The 16,729-nt window shown below is 32.2% G+C and overlaps 1 protein-coding gene across 1 annotated transcript; it reads right to left on the bottom strand.

Moving 5' to 3' along the window:
• Positions 1–587: 587 nt before the first annotated feature.
• LOC143201968 (uncharacterized) lies at positions 588–16,528 on the bottom strand. Its single transcript, XM_076413223.1, has 6 exons — positions 16,380–16,528; positions 4,673–4,926; positions 4,303–4,621; positions 3,962–4,097; positions 3,049–3,252; positions 588–956 (listed from the first exon to the last, which is right to left on the bottom strand). Exons 1-6 carry the CDS (start codon positions 16,389–16,391, stop codon positions 811–813), a joined length of 1,071 nt encoding a protein of 356 aa, XP_076269338.1. The 5' UTR covers positions 16,392–16,528; the 3' UTR covers positions 588–810.
• Between the last annotated feature and the right edge of the window lie 201 nt (positions 16,529–16,729).

Here is a 16,729-nt window from a genome sequence, read left to right as displayed (position 1 = left end):
ACATCGTGGAAGAACTGTCATCAAAGTATCCAGAAAGATAATCCCAGATATTGAACACGGGCGGTGTGCCAGCAGAGCCAACTAGAACACGATAACGAATAGCTGGCAAACCCGAGACGTTTATTTGGGATGTTATTGAAGGGTATTTCCGATGATTTTGTAACCGACCACCGTTTGGTTTAGACGTACCACCATCGACAGTTGATGGTTGACAAGCCTCGGCTCCAGGTAACACCGCTGCCATCCCTTTTTTTTATCTATTTATTGTTTTCTAAATTTTTTACATTGCCAATAAATAATGGTCACATAATGTAAACACCACTGTTTCAGTTCGTTTTACCTCCATTCACCGAGCCATGTCAGTTTACCCTAAACATCTTTATAATTCATTTATTATTCTTGAGCTAGCCGAGACGGTTATCATTTTTGGGGTTTCTTCTATGACGTTTACACTTAATATAGTTGATACATTTTCAAACTAGTCACCTTTGTCCAAAGAAATATCATCTAAATGTTTAAACCATTAGTCGAAGACCTTAGAAATTGTTGTACATGGAAAGGAAAACAACAATAAAATGAAGATAATATCTAAATCTGTATAATGTATATTTAATGTAGAAAAATAGCCAGAGATATTCCCAATTTTCTTCTAATAATACATTTTAAGTCTAATACAAGGCGCGTAAATAACGAGTCAAGCTCACTAAAATTTATTTGAAACTCTTGAGGACATTTAAAAGTAATAAATTACACGAATTCATTGGGACAAACCCTCTTGCCTAATGCCTGTTGTTGTTCGTTGATCAAGTCTTATATTCTCTTTTTCTTGGACTCCTCTCGTAGGGTGTCCAAGTAGGACGATTCCTTGTCGTTGTGGAATGGTTCGACGTGAGTTTGAGGCTGAGTGGATTGGACGATACCGGCTGGAGCCAATGCTATTGGTGGGTTCCGGTTAACTGCAAGAAGTATAAGTGTTACATGCCTGAAGATTTTTTTTATTAATCTCTTAGAACTTCAACAATCTGCCCGTGGGCAACAAGTATTATTATATGATGTCCGTTATATAATATCCCAACATGTAGAAGATCGCTTCAGTAAGTTATCTGCTGTACAAACTTATAATCTAAATCTTATTCTAGATCTATCCTAACTTATTCTAAAGACTATTCTAACTTATTCTAGAGATTATTAAATCTCACTCTATATGTCTATTCGTATGTCAGTTTGCGTTTGAACCTACGCACTTCATTGTCATCGCGCACATTTAACTGTTTGGTGAGTGCATTGGGATGCAATAAAAGTCTTTCAGAGTATTTAGCACTAACACTTCAAATCACACTCATTATGGGTTCTAAAGGGATATCGGACTGAATCAGTTTGTTGGAGATGTAATATGGGGCGTCGACGATGACTCACAGCACTTTATTCTGGGACCTCTGGAGGATAGCTATGTCACAGTTCAATACCATAGGTTCAAATAGGCCTAAGTATTGACTTATACAGTAAAACCTTGTTTTCTAATGATAATTTAGATTTACGCCCTATCAGCCAATACATTTGGTTTAGTTTAAGGCCAAGCTGTTTGCATTTTGTCCCTATATGTTTTCTCTATGTCAAACGTCGATCAAAATGCATTCCTAGATATTTAAAGTTATCTGCTTGTGGAAGTTCATAATTATTCAGTTTTACCGATGGACGAGTTCTTCTATAAAGGGTGCATGTCACATGGGTAGATTTTGTCTCATTTGCTTTGATACGCCACCCCAACTCCAACTCGACTTTGTTAAAATGAAGTTGGAGTTGGGGTTTATTAAATTTTTTTAAAAATAATTTTTAAAATGTGTTTAAGAATATAAACTGTTACCAGTGGACAAGAACCAAGCAGTATCTCAAGTGACGTTAGTCAACTTGAGATAAAAAAATAAACTTGAGATTACTATCAGAAGGCTGTTAATAAACTTAGCACTACTAAACTATAGAAATAAGGTGACAAATATTAGGTACGACATAAGATAACAAATTTGATTTAATGGAATATTTTTAAAAGAATATAGGCGGGGTGAAAATAAAATTTAGACAGCTATATTAGCTTTTTGGAAATAAATCTAGAATGCTAAGGCATAAGTGTTAAAACTAATATTAATATATGGTGGATAAGAATATTCAAATAGTTGAGAACAGGGTATTATGCAACGCAGAGTGCACCTTAGTACATAAGGAAAGAAGAAATTAACTAAATTCCCAAAGGTTCTTCGATTACTAGATGAACAACGAGAGAACAATTGTTATTATAAGAGGTTTGAGTCGAACTCTTGCTGAAAATATATTATTTAGAAGGAATTACAAGTACTGAAGAAAAACATCGGAAAACGAAAAATTAAGTAAATATCTTTCATTCAGAAGTCACTGACTTTTCAAACTGCCCTCGTATATTGAATAATCTCTTTTTTCGCATGTAATATTTCATCAGTAAATAGGCTAATTTAATCTCTTTTTGTTGGTAAGCAAATCTGAAGAAAATTTTTGGAATATCCATTACATTACAGTGTTACCTTTAATGACACAATCCTAACATTTTCGCTTGCGTAAGTACCAAAACAAAATCAATCAAATTCTTCTGATAAAGACGTTCACTCTGTTTTCGCCAAGACTTCTTCAACTGATGTTAGTAATATGAAATAACGTATCGAGTCACGTCAATTTCACAGGCAAGAAACAGGACTCCATTAATGATCGTGAGTGATCCATCATCAAGTGAGTTTAAAGTTACATCTTAGATAAATTCGTTGACAACAAAATCATTAATTAACTTTTTTAAGTACCCAATTTTTTAGAGACTTTCGATTACTTTTATCAAAATGACATGAAAAACATCCAAATTACTTTTCATCAACACAATATTTAACCGTTAACATTAAATATATGTTTTATTTTCATGAAATTTGCTGAGTAAAATGAATTGACATAATTTCGTCACTGAGTTTACGAAAAAGAAGTAATGATTTTACTGTCTTGCCAACCGAACATAAAATAAAATTACTTATTTACCTAATTCCTCGTCTTCTTCGTCAACTTCCATTTGTGGTTCGGCTTCTTTGTCGGGAAACTCGATGATAGTTACGTTTTTAGGCGGTAGTACTTCCGGTTCGCTCTCGACAATCACAGTTTCACCATCAGGTACGAATATGGCATTCTCGTTATTGACGTAATCTGGTTTGGTACTCAGAGCACCAAATCCTTTAGAAGGTTCTTCTATAACGTTAATTAAAGATGATTAGTTAGTGTAATTACTTCAACGAATTAAATTAAACTAAAAAATAACGGTTGGATATGACATTTTTAAGGTAATTTCTAGTTTCAAAACATTGCTTCATATACACAGGTGCTTCATAAGACTAATAAAGTCTAATTTTAATTTTCACTGGCGGTGTATTATAGATTAAGGACATGTTTATATTTAGTTTTAATTAATTGACTTCTTTTTAGTATATTTTGGAGTCCTTTTTACCAACAGGGGTTTATCTGGACTGGGCCTACTGTTTAACGTGGGCTCCGAACCACGGTCCAGCCTGGTTACTTGCTTTTTGGGATGCTTTTTCTTGTCGGATTTTGCACTCTTGCTTAATGAACAGTCACAAACAATAGCAACACTAGATGGAATGTCCTGTCGTCTAGACAACTTCGCCAACAAAACCGGATAATTTGGTTTGGTTCTAGATTGTTATTTAGTTTATTTATTTAGTTTTATATGTGTCCTACGGTTTAGAAAAATGTGCTACTTTAGTCACCGTTATTCTTTAAAATAAATATTACCTATATTGATACGTTCTGATATATTCCCAGATTTACATACGAATTATTTTAAATTTTAACACCCTATATAATCAAACGGACGCAAGTTAATCATACACCATCTAATAATGACCAGTAAAATTTTATATGTATAACTGTGGGTGGTTACCTTCAATAGAATCTTCTTGGGCAGGCTGAGCAACGGCAAGGGGTTCTTTGTTGGGTTCTGGAGGAGTCTTTTCGTCTTCATCTTGATTGATAATGATGGTGATTTTTAGTGGTTTTGTTGGAATGGCGTATACAACCTTCAATACAGATATTAATTTCAATCCAGTTAAAATACAGTTTATTTAAAAGCTCTATATTTAAATTTTGTTTGAAATTGAAACTTTAATCGGTGATAATTGGCATTCGCCAATTAGTCATGAATAACGCTGTTAAATAACGAACGAGTACTTATAAATGTTTTTGTAGTGTAGTATCAAAGGGACAAACACTTATAGAACTTACTCTAATAGCAATTGGTGTTTCTTGAGATACGTAAGCCTCTGGTCCAATAGGAGCTATGACTGCGCCTATTTTCAAAGGAATCCTTTGTTGCGCATGCTGTATTTGAATCTCCGTTGGGAACAAAACGTCGCTTCTTAAACTACCGACAATTATGGGTCGATCCAGAGCCATCCGGACAGCTGGAGTACACTCAATGGTAGAATTCTGGTTAGTTTTGACGGTCATCAAAGGTTCCTCTTTCGATACGGACATTATTTTCCCACTGGAGATTGTGTTCATGTTGTTTCTGGATACCACGAACATTGGCACCACTGAAAATCTATAAATAATATTAAACATTTTGTTGTCCTCTAAAAAAACATTATCTTACTGATTTGAAACAGAATAAGGTAACTCAGCTAGGACATTTAAAGTCGATTGGCCTTCGGGGAATCCGGAGTAACCACTAGCCGCGAAGTCCTGGACGTAGTCGTTGACGTAGGTCGGCAAATAGGAGCTATAAGCTGTCATCTGGGGAGCGTAGGTCAATCCATAAGAATATGGATACGTTAGAGGACCTATGTCACCGAATGGATGATACAAAGGATAGCAGAGGCCGGATAAGATCAGCGACAAAAAATAAACCTGAAACAAAGAGGTTTTCTGTTTTTATTTGACTAAATACTAAATATGTATTAGGAGCAATTTCAATAATAATACTTATTTACTAATCAACAGGCCACAGATTCAAAAGAGTCAAACCATTTGATCTTGTGTAATGCAGTGTAATGAAATTCATTTAAAGAGAAACAGTAGTGTTAATACGTAAACACTTTTGCACCGAAGACTAAGATAGGGCCGATGGGTCCTCCTAGTTATATACCTAGATTTAGTTATTGTAAAGACAAATTGTAGGTTAGTCGGCAATGAATAGTAACATTGTAATAAATAAATAAAAAAAACCTATTCAAAGATCGAGTGTTTATTAAAGATAATTCTAAAATTTATTATATTCTTGAAAGTCTTGAAATGTAGAAATAAAATTCAATAATACAAAATTGTTTATTTTTTATCAAAATTTTTAGTATCTTAACCAATTTATACCTCTAAATACTTAAAGATTGCTATATATAACATTTTAACTTTCTCATACCTATAGAGTGTATTTATCAATAAGAATTGTTCGTTTAATAGTTTGTACCTACATGTATTTTGATCATTTATAATATTTATTTATTAATCAAAGATGAAATATTTATTACAGATAGCTATAAACTTATTTATGATACATTTTAAGTACTTGGGGAAGTTTTGATATATAGACATATATCTCAAGAATATTGTTCTGTCATTTTGTTACTTAAAAAACATTTATTGCGAAAAATATGTACAATATATATTAATCAAAATATGATCCATCATTTTCTATAATATTTTCCCCCCTTTCTGTCGACTTGTGCAACAGTGTATCCTTCATAACTTTTGTGTATAATAGCATCTGGCTAAGGATTGTCATGCAAAAGGATGATTTTGCGTCTGTTACTAGCTATTGATGATCTTTTTTGTAACGATACGTTATTCAATTAACGTCGGTTGACATCTGCAGTGACAGTTTCATCCGGTTTTAGCAGATCGTAATACACTAAATATTCTGAGCCCATCATGACTTTCCATTTTTGAAACGTTTAGAAATAGAATGTATTTATACTCTATCACTTTTTTTGGATCTCATCGCATCTAAACGTCTGGAAACAGTTGAAACTTCAGTTGCTAGGCTTCCAGAAAGTTCTTCAAGAGTTTTTAGCTGAGTTCTCGTCCAGCATGTCTTGTAATTCATTGTCTTCAAACTTCTTAGTTCTTCAAGTTGTGTTTTTATCATTAATACCAAAATCGCCAATCTCAAATCGTTGAAATGAAATCTGACAATAGAGATATGAGGGAGCAGCATCACCATAATTTTTTGAAAATCTTTAATGGGTTTGGGCAAAAGATTTGTTCAAATTATGGTTGGTTTAACAGTTTTCTTCTAAGTTGCGAAATAGTTTTTTAACATTTGTTTTCATCGCAATACAATATTAAAAAAAACTGGTTGCATATAACGATTGTAAGTTATCTTCCTTGCTGTCAAATGTCTAGCTCATTATGTAGAAAGTCAATGTGTCTTAAAAACTCGATGTCCTATCCCAATAACCCTGACATACCATTATTATGTCATACAATGAGGAAGAAATGTATTCAATTTCTTCAGGAAAAAAAACGAAGATAATAACACAAGTACAATGACCACGTGTGGCCTAAAGTAGACACCTTGACATTTGTCAAACAAAACAAATGATTTTGATAAAGATATCATTTCCTGCACTAAAATAAACCGTATTAATGTCATACAAACCAGTATATGTTACGTATTAGTTGCAGAACCGACCTAAAAATATATACACTCATGATTGATGTGATTGGATTCCAGTTTTAAGCTTTTTTTAATCTCATTCATTGATCAGAGAGACATTACCCGCTATAGAAATTATTTATTAACTAAATTTAAATTACGAAAACGTGTTATACTTTATTATGGCCAGAGATAAGAAACTAATTTATCTGATAACGAGGAAAAGGATAATGTCAAAATATAACATGTCCTCATAATTGTTTTAAACAGGTTTGATATTAAAACGACTGGCGATCTTGACATTTTTAAAAAACGTGAAAAGTGTTTTGTTGTTCTTAAAAAATCACGTCAAACGTCCAGGAATCGAGGAATCACACTCAATTATACTGAAAAGGGTAAAACGGAGTCTATAATCTTAATTCAAGAACAGCGATCAGTATATTTTGCGTTCAAGTTTAAAGTTCCAATTGAAAATGAGTATCAATGCAAACAACCTAACCACAACTCGATGTTTTCCATTTAGTATTGTTGAGTTATTAAGTGTATACAGGCCCTTGCCATGGAACACTAAAAATGGCATTGTCGAAAATCATTATGTTTAAACGACTTCGAAAAAGCAGGAAAGGAGGGCCGTATATTTTTTTCACGTATGTTCGCCGATTTCTTCGTCAATTACGGACCGATTTCCAAAATTCTTTCTTTATTCGAAAGAGTGCACTTCCGAGGTGGTTCCATTGGAATTAAATTAGCATCTGTTGAGGGGAAGGATGTGCAAATCGAGGGAAACCCCAAAATTTCCAAGACACGTACAAAGTTTTTGTATAATTTTTATCTAAAATAATAAGATATTTGTGTATATTGTTAATGCTGAACTGATATGACGGAAAATCGGAAGTCGTTCAGTACACAAACTATGGCATATAAGACCTCGTAGAAACATTAGGATGAGTGGCGGACCGCGGGGCCAGAAGCGCTCCGTATTTTCAATCATTGTTTCTTTATTCCTATTTTATTCCTATTATACTATTTATTATTGAACGGAAATATTTTGTAACAAAAATGGAGAGAGTAATCCAAATATTTACCTATTATTGTCATAAAAACAGGCAAAAGTATTTTACTATTTATCATTCACAGTTTTAATCTTTTTACCCTATTACATTAACAATTTTAAAAAATATCGTTCCAAAATACTGCTCTATTTATATATAATATATTGTTATTTACAAGCAAACTTCCAAAAAAATCATAAAACTATATATATTATATATAAATTTATGTAAGCATAAATTGGCTACATTTTTGTCAAGGTCGCGGCTAGAACGACAAAGCCAGAACGTTAAAGGCCAATCTAATAAAACTAGTAGAACCAAAAATAGTAACTAAAAGTACACACTGAAACAGTCGATAGCAAAAAGTAGTAAAATCAGTCGAACCAAAAATAGCGACTGAGACAGTCGATAGTTAAAAGTAGTCAATTACTAAACAGTCGATAGTCGATTTAAGTCGATAGTTCCCAACACTAATTAATATTTACGTAAAAACAATACACTATATTCGATTCGTTTGTTAATTTCGGGTCTTCTGGGTTGTAATTTAATTTGGTTGTTGAGAAACTGGAAAGATCCAGGCATTACTGGTATAGTTGTTTCAGACATTGATAATAGCCTTGTCAGACCCTTGATAGCCCACTTGTTTGGCGCAGTGGTAAAGGCGACAGGACAGTCCCCTTGCTGTTATGATAGACGCAGGTTCAAATCCTGCTATGGTATGGTCATAAATTTATTTTTGTGATTGTCTTTAGACGAGAGTGTAAAATCCGAAAAGGATAATGATCCTAGTCATACCGGTAACCAGGCTGGGTAGGACCGGATGTCTTCTAGAGAAAGACCATTGCTAATCATCAATATTTAACGTGACTAATACACAAATGAATCATTAGATGATCCACCCTATATATAAGAAACTGAAAGTTAGCCGATAAACTGCTTATCAACAATATATTTACACAGCAATTACATCAATTAAAAAACGAGTTTAAAACAAAAAAAATCCTCATTAAGTCTCCTGTATTTTATAATTTTAATTGGTCAGCCCTCGAGGGAACATCTAAGGATTTAAAAAAAAACACGACTAATTTAAGCCTAAAACATATAATGCAAGCATTTTAATGAAAACTTTAACCTTGTCCTTTGGAAATCCTTAACCGCCTTGTCGTGTTAAGAGTGAGAAGTTGAAATTTAAGATATGCTAAAAATACCTTACAATAATTGCATCCGTTATCTGCCAATCCGTAACATCAATCTTTGGGGTTGTTGAAGTCGACCAAGACATGGGCGTGTCGGTCACAGACAGGATATGTGGTATTGTTATCTATATTTTAACAAGTATCGTAAAAGGAGGACATTTTCAGGTGTGAATATATATTGTTATAATTGGTTTTTGGATAGTTGCCGTTGATCTTTGAGCGACCATGTAAAACTACAATGTGTACATAAAAAATCGTCTTCACAGGTCAATTGAAAAGTCCCCGGCCTACCATAGTAAAACACATTTTTTTGGCAAAATTAGTTTTTTTACTCAACATAATTCCCTTCATGGGTGATACACTGATTATAGCGACCTTCCAACTTTTCGATCCCATTTTTGTAGTGTGATTTGTCCTTTGCTTCAAAATACGGCTCAGTTTCGGCCCTCACCTCTTCATTCGACGAAAATTTCTTCCCAGCGAGCATTCTTTTGAGATTTGAGAACAGGAAATAGCCGCCGGAGGCCAGATCTGGAGAATACGGTGCGTGAGGTAGCAATTCGAAGCCCAATTCATGGATTTTTGCCATCGTTTTCACTGACTTGTGACATGGTGCATTGTCTTGGTGAAGCAGCACTTTCTTTTTCTTAAAATACGGCCGTTTTTCGGCGATTTCTTTCTTCAAACGATCCAGTAACGTTATGTATTAGTCGCTGTTGATGGTCCTTCCTTTTTCAAGGTAGTCAATGAAAATTATTCCATGCGCATCCCAAAATACAGACGTTAAAACCTTGCCAGACGACTGTTGCGTTTTTCCACGCTTTGGAGCGGGTTCATCGTGTGCAGTCCACTCGGATGACTGTCGATTAGACTTCAGAGTGAAACGATGAAGCCATCTTTCATCCATTGTCACATATAGACGCAAAAACTCGGGTTTATTACGCTAGATCATCTTCAAATACTGCTTCGAATCATCAACTCGTCGTTGTTTTTGGTCAAATGTGAGCTCGCGCGGCACCCACGTTCAGTTGATATCTTTAAAGTATCTGCTATTTCATTCAATTTCAATTTACGTCATTAAAAATCATTTTGTGGATTTTTTAATGTTTTCGTCCGTAACAACCTCTTTTGGGCGTCTACTGCGTTCACCGTTTTCGGTGCTCATTTCACCACGTCTAAACTTAGCAAACCAATCCTTGATGGTTAATTTTCCTGGGGCAGTATCCGGAAACTATGCCAAGTTTTTGCTTCAACTGTATTTTTTCCCTTCAAAAAGCAATATTTTATCAACGCGCGAAATTCTTTTTCATCCATTTTTTCACAATAACAAAAGTTGCTTCACTGAAAATGCTATAATTCATAAACTAATGATCCGACAGCTGTCAAATTTGTACACGCATATTTTGAGGTTTAGGGCTAACTAAAAAACCTATGAATTTACTTCTAGTAGCGCCATCTATGTGTCAAGCTGGAGACTTTTCAATTGACCTGTTATGTCTACATAGATTCCTGTTTTGAACAAATTGTGAAAATGAAAATAATCTAACTACCTTTGAAACGCGAGGCCTGCACAAGGTATTACTGCGATAACTCAGTATGTAGAATATGTAGTTGCAGTTGACAAAGAATTCGGAATTTTGCAGATTCTACTAAAATCGTTTGATCTGATAGGTAAATTAACCTATTAAGCGTGAAAAGCTCTGTTCTATTAAAGCCATAACAATTTCAGCCCAGCTCAAAACATTTTCTTGATAAAGATCTTAAGATAATTCTCTCTTGAAACTGCTGGAAAAGAAACATGTACTGTTAGGTATTATATGACTATAATTGTACTAAAAATATATATTTAAAAATTTAAACAAAACTTTATAGAATTTTTTGTTGTTTTGTTTACGATTTTAAAAGTATGAAAAACGATTTAGATTCGAATCAACTTTAGGTTCAAAAATATATCATAGAATCATATTCTTTTGATTGAAACAAAAACAATTCAAATTCACCGATGCTCTTTGAGAAATTTTATCACAAATAGATCAACACATAATGATTCTAAATACTGCACAGAAACATAAACAATTACTTTTATTCAGTCGTTCAAAATTCGAATCATATCAAAGATTAAACTGTTGTAATTGTCGTTATTCTTCTGCATTTACCTTCTCTATCAAATATATATGTAGTATTAGAGTCCAGAGTTGGACACAGCCTATGGAGGAACATGGGCAAAACAATTGAAGAAAAGTTGAACATGATTATTAATAACTGTTAAGTTTTTGAGAAGATACAGCAAGAAACAAGTAAAGTATGGGGAAGATCAGGGAGGAGTGTTGAGAATAGGGCATTTAAAAAGGGAGTGAGACAAATGAAAAATAGGATTGATTATGTGAATCAAGAAAAAAGGAGATGAAATGTAGTAATTCAAAAAGTGGTTGTCAAGACGGAAAATGAGGAGAATGGTAGGCAGACTCTCATTTAACACCGTATAAGTATAGAAATACTAGTAAAAATCGCCACAAAATTTGGATACAGGATCTGTCTAAAACTAATTATAAATAATACAAATAAATTGATTAATTTGAAAGAATTAATATATATTAACAAGAAATGGGGGCATATATAAGAAAAACTAAGAAATACACCAAAGGAAGAGTGACAAAAGAAGAAAACTGTAAAGATAGGAAATCAGATAAAAATCAGAGGTAGACATGAAATATGGAAATAGATGTTTTGGAAAGAGAGTGATTCAAAAACAGTTAAGGACGAGAAATGGAAACCAATCAAAAAAAAATATAAATTCAATGAGGTAAAAGAGAAAGAGCACTGAAAACATGTCAAAAAAGGAAAAAAGAATACGTAGCCCCACACAATCAAAATTTAAAAAATGTTCCATCATGTTATATAAGTATAATTTTATTACTTGTGTAGTGGACCAGCATAATAAACACTTAAGAAGTCCAAACCCAAATATTGTATGCAAGAAGCGCGTCCAGCTTAATTGTTTATGTTAGTTTTCGTATAAACATTGCTGTTAAACATTATTAGCAACACTCATGAACTCTATTAAAGAAGTATTAACGTCAATGTTCTGTTGGAGCTATATAAATAAATTCACATTGCTGAGTACATAAAAATTAGATTTAAAATTAAAAAATAATACATACATAACAATCGAAATAACAAGAAGTTCTAATATATTTTATAATAATAATAATTAATGAAAATTACAATGATTTTAAAGAATTGTACATTAATTTTTTTTTGTTTTATACGTATTAAAATTAACTAATATAATCTTTAGTACTTAAGCTTTGGTATTTAGTCTTACACTCAAATGTGTAGTTTCGAAAAATTAATGTATTTCCGTTTATGTCACGTATCTTAAAAATTACAAATTCTGTAGCCATTTAATAAGGATTTCCATTTCTTTCACCCCTATATACGTATTTTTTGAGAGATTTATCTTTATCGGATACTAAACAATCCTTCACACTTTTTCCATGTGCCCAGTGGTGAAAATTGACGATTTTTCGTCCTTTTCAAAATTGTTTCTGCCATTTCCGTTCAGATAATGGCAGAATACTAAAACTTATATTATAAAGAATTTTATGATGAATCGAATGACTGACTAAATAATTTTAATACAACGTACGGATTTTAAGTTACATAGTGACAACTGCATTTTCAAAAAATTAATAGATTTCGGTTTATGTAAATATCTTAAAAATTATTAAATTTACATCAATTTAACATGGATTTTCATTTATTTTACTGCAAAATACCTATATTTTCACAATTTTCTATTTATCCGAGACATAGATATGAATTCTATAGCTAATATAGATGATATATACTAATATATATATTCTAATATATATTGATAAGTAGAGTTAAAAAATTTTAATACAATTTTAAGTTTTTAAGTTATAGAATGAAGTTTATTTTGAAAAAAATATTATATTTCTGTTTCTACAGCAATTTAACATTTTTTATCTTTTTGAGTTTGTATGAGTTTTATCTTTATCAGGCATTGACATTCCATTACAATATTCTATTTTCCAATTTTATATGCATTTGTCTTTAAGGAAAGTGTTAACAGCACTATATCTTTATTATTTACCCACATTAATTAATAAGTCTGCTTTTACCAACGAGGGTTTATCTGGACTGGATCTACTGTTTAAAATGGACTCCGAACCACATACAAGTCTACCGACTGGAGAGAAATCATCCCGGAAGACATCCGGTCTTATCCAGCCTGGTTACCCGCGTGACTGGGATGACTCTTGTCCAGGACAATCACAAATGTTAAACAATCACAAACATAAATTTACGACCATGCCCCAGCAGGATTCGAACCCGTGACTATCGCAACAGTAGGTGAATCGTCCTGTCGCCTTTACCACGGCGCCATCCAATCCCGCTAAATAATGTCTTGCTTATGTACTACACACAGTTTTTTATACTGAATTGTTCGTACATTAATTGTTGTCATTTTTGTATGTCAGATCTGATCATTGTAATATTTTAAATGTACTACTTGTGTTATGTATTTAAACGTTGTCATTTGTATTGTTATTTATATTATTGTTCTAAATAATGACTGCAAGCCATAGTTCTGACATCATCAACAAAAACAATTGTTATCGCTGTAATGTCTTAATGACTACTGCTTTATTCAAAAGAATGAAACTTCTGAAAATTCAGTTAAATTATTGTTGTTGGTATATTACTTATTCTACTGACTCAATTTTGTTTGTAATATATGCGTAAATAATGGAAGGAAACGACTGGAAGAATGGTATCAAACTTAACCTGTAAAGAATCGATTGTCATGTTGTTTCATCCAGTTCAAAACAACATTAATACCTCCCTTAAAATTCACAAAAGAATAAATTATTCACATAATTATATTACTACACTCGTCTTGCAATGAGGTGGTACTATCAGTATTGTATAACATGAATTAAAGCACAGATAGTATATTTACATAGATTATAACACTATCCCTATCCTCATTTTAGATCCTATATAAAAAAAATAAGCCAAAGATTTCAGAAATGTGAGTCAATTTTATTTGTAATATACGCGTAAATAATGGAAGAAAACGACTGAAAGAATGGTATCAAACTTAACCTGTAAAGAATCGATTGTCATGTTGCTTCATCCAGTTTAAAACAACATTAATACCTCCCTTAAAATTCACAAAAAAAATTAATTATTCACATAATTATATTACTACACTCGTCTTGCAATAAGGTGGTACTATCAGTATTGCATAACATGAATTAAAGCACATATAATATATTTACATAGATTATAATACTATCCCTATCCTCATTTTAGATCCTATATAAAAAAAATAAGCCAAAGATTTCAGAAATGTGACTCAATTTTAATTGTAATATACGCGTAAATAATGGAAGAAAACGACTGAAAGAATGGTATCAAACTTAACCTGTAAAGAATCGATTGTCATGTTGTTTCATCCAGTTTAAAACAACATTAATACCTCCCTTAAAATTAATAAAAGAATAAATTATTCACATAATTATATTACTACACTCGTCTTGCAATAAGGTGGTACTATCAGTATTGCATAACATGAATTAAAGCACATATAATATATTTACATAGATTATAATACTATCCCTATCCTCATTTTAGATCCTATATAAAAAAAATAAGCCAAAGATTTCAGAAATGTGACTCAATTTTATTTGTAATATACGCGTAAATAATGGAAGAAAACGACTGAAAGAATGGTATCAAACTTAACCTGTAAAGAATCGATTGTCATGTTGTTTCATCCAGTTTAAAACAACATTAATACCTCCCTTAAAATTAATAAAAGAATAAATTATTCACATAATTATGTTACTGCACTCGTCTTGCAATGAGGTGGTACTATCAGTATTGTATAACATGAATTAAAGCACAGATAGTATATTTACATAGATTATAATACTATCCCTATCCTCATTTTAGATCCTATGTAAAAAAAATAAGCCAAAGATTTCAGAAATGTGGGTCTACATGGTGAAGCTATCAACAAGCACAGAATCAAACTTACATAATAATATATATAGCATATATAATATATACTATAACGTAATAATCGTTGTGAGAATTAAATAAAAACAAACAACAAACTTAATTAACCTATCTACTATTTTATATTCTACTGTATACTCACAATTTAGCTACAGCTCATAATTTAGCTAAAATAATACAAAAATAGTAATGTTATTTTGTGACATATACACAAAATTAAATTACGAACAAAACAAATCTAATTTATTGCTCGGCACTGATATCAAAATGATCAGTTGGTAGTAGTTAAAATAATATTGTAAATAGATAAATAGGTTTAGGTAGGTATGACGCTAAATTGTGTGTATAAGTTTTTTGTTTATTTTTATTTAGTTATTACAACGATTATTATGTACATATTTTATTTTGAAACTTTTTTTTTGTGTTAAATATCTAAGTTTGATTGTTTTTTAATTTTTATAGAATTCAATTCAATAAAGTCTGTTAATTTTTCTTGTTAAAAATATTTTATTTTTCAATGATATTTCAAGAATAACTACATTAAACCAATTCTGAACTCTCCATTCAGCTTAAAATGATTAAAAGGTTTAATTTAATTTCACAAAAATTACAAATAATCTAAATATCAGGACTGCGTGCAAATTAGGGTGACTCATAATATTAATAAATAACGTTAATATATGACGACAATTTTTTCAATCACAATAAACCGATACACCTATTAAAGTTCTCGGTCACCAAACAGTTTATTTATAACACACCTTCATTAATATACAATAATCAAGATCTCTATGAAAGCCAACGCATGCCCAAAATACAACTGGCGTCAAACTCCGAAGCCGTTTTGACAACGTTCACACGGACTGAATATGGGGTCCCGGCAAGCCGTGTCTATCTATCTATCTATCGACTGGATAACCAGTCGAAGGATTGTTAAAACTCTTTTTAATCGACCACACTGTTTTAATGATATTTCTGTGTAGTCTTAATGATATCCAGCATACATTAGCAGGACGTTGAACCGACCTCATATTTGGCGGTGTGACTTTTTTAACACTTATTGTTGTGCAAAAACAGATAATCCGTTTAGATGACCGATGTGTCGTTGAAATAGAACGTAGAATAGTTTTGATTTTTTTTCTGTGTTAGATTTTAGAGATGGACGCATTCACCATATTGTCGTTAAATAGTTTTGAGATTATATAAAGTTCAAGGTAAAGCTTATTATGATTTTTTTGAAATAATTTATGTTGTTATTTTGGATTTTCTTTATATTGACATAATAAATACTGTCGAAACATCGTAGTGTCTTCCGGAAAATCAGAAAATATGAAAACGCGCTATAAAAAAAAATTAAAATAATCACAGTGACAACAAAAATGATTTCGTTTGTCGTGTTGACGTACTTACGATTAGTCTCATTGTCTGATCGATTCTATCGAGGTAGCACGCACACGACACCCGGTTGATATTGTAACTAAAGAAGATGCCTACAATTTCAGAGGATTTATATACAAGAAATGTTGGTGGACAAAGCCAATCCGGATACCCCACTTGACCTGTTCGAGTTTATTTCACTCCGTTGAATAATTAATGTTAAAATCTTTAAAAAGAATTGGATTGTTGGCTTCGGATGGCTGTCGTGTTTTCGCCGATATTTCGCCATATTCGCGAATTTGCATACATTAGGCCTGAACAGGTAAAGGCCCGTGATAATTTCATTCATAATTCGCCGGTCTGAGGGTGCGTTTGTTTATTTG

The sequence above is a fragment of the Rhynchophorus ferrugineus genome, unplaced genomic scaffold (genome assembly GCF_030347505.1).
Source record: "Rhynchophorus ferrugineus isolate W39M unplaced genomic scaffold, kcgeb_rfMv2 rfM9, whole genome shotgun sequence".
Taxonomy (NCBI): Eukaryota; Metazoa; Arthropoda; class Insecta; order Coleoptera; family Curculionidae; genus Rhynchophorus; species Rhynchophorus ferrugineus.
This window is presented reverse-complemented; position numbering and strand designations above follow the sequence as displayed.

Bases quoted from the DNA above. Each gene is read 5' to 3' on its own strand.
- LOC143201968 (XM_076413223.1), bottom strand. The intron at 4,622-4,672 runs GTAAGATAATGT...TATTATTTATAG, and splicing joins CCTTATTCTGTTTCAAATCA to ATTTTCAGTGGTGCCAATGT. The intron at 4,098-4,302 runs GTAAGTTCTATA...TCTGTATTGAAG, and splicing joins AAACACCAATTGCTATTAGA to GTTGTATACGCCATTCCAAC.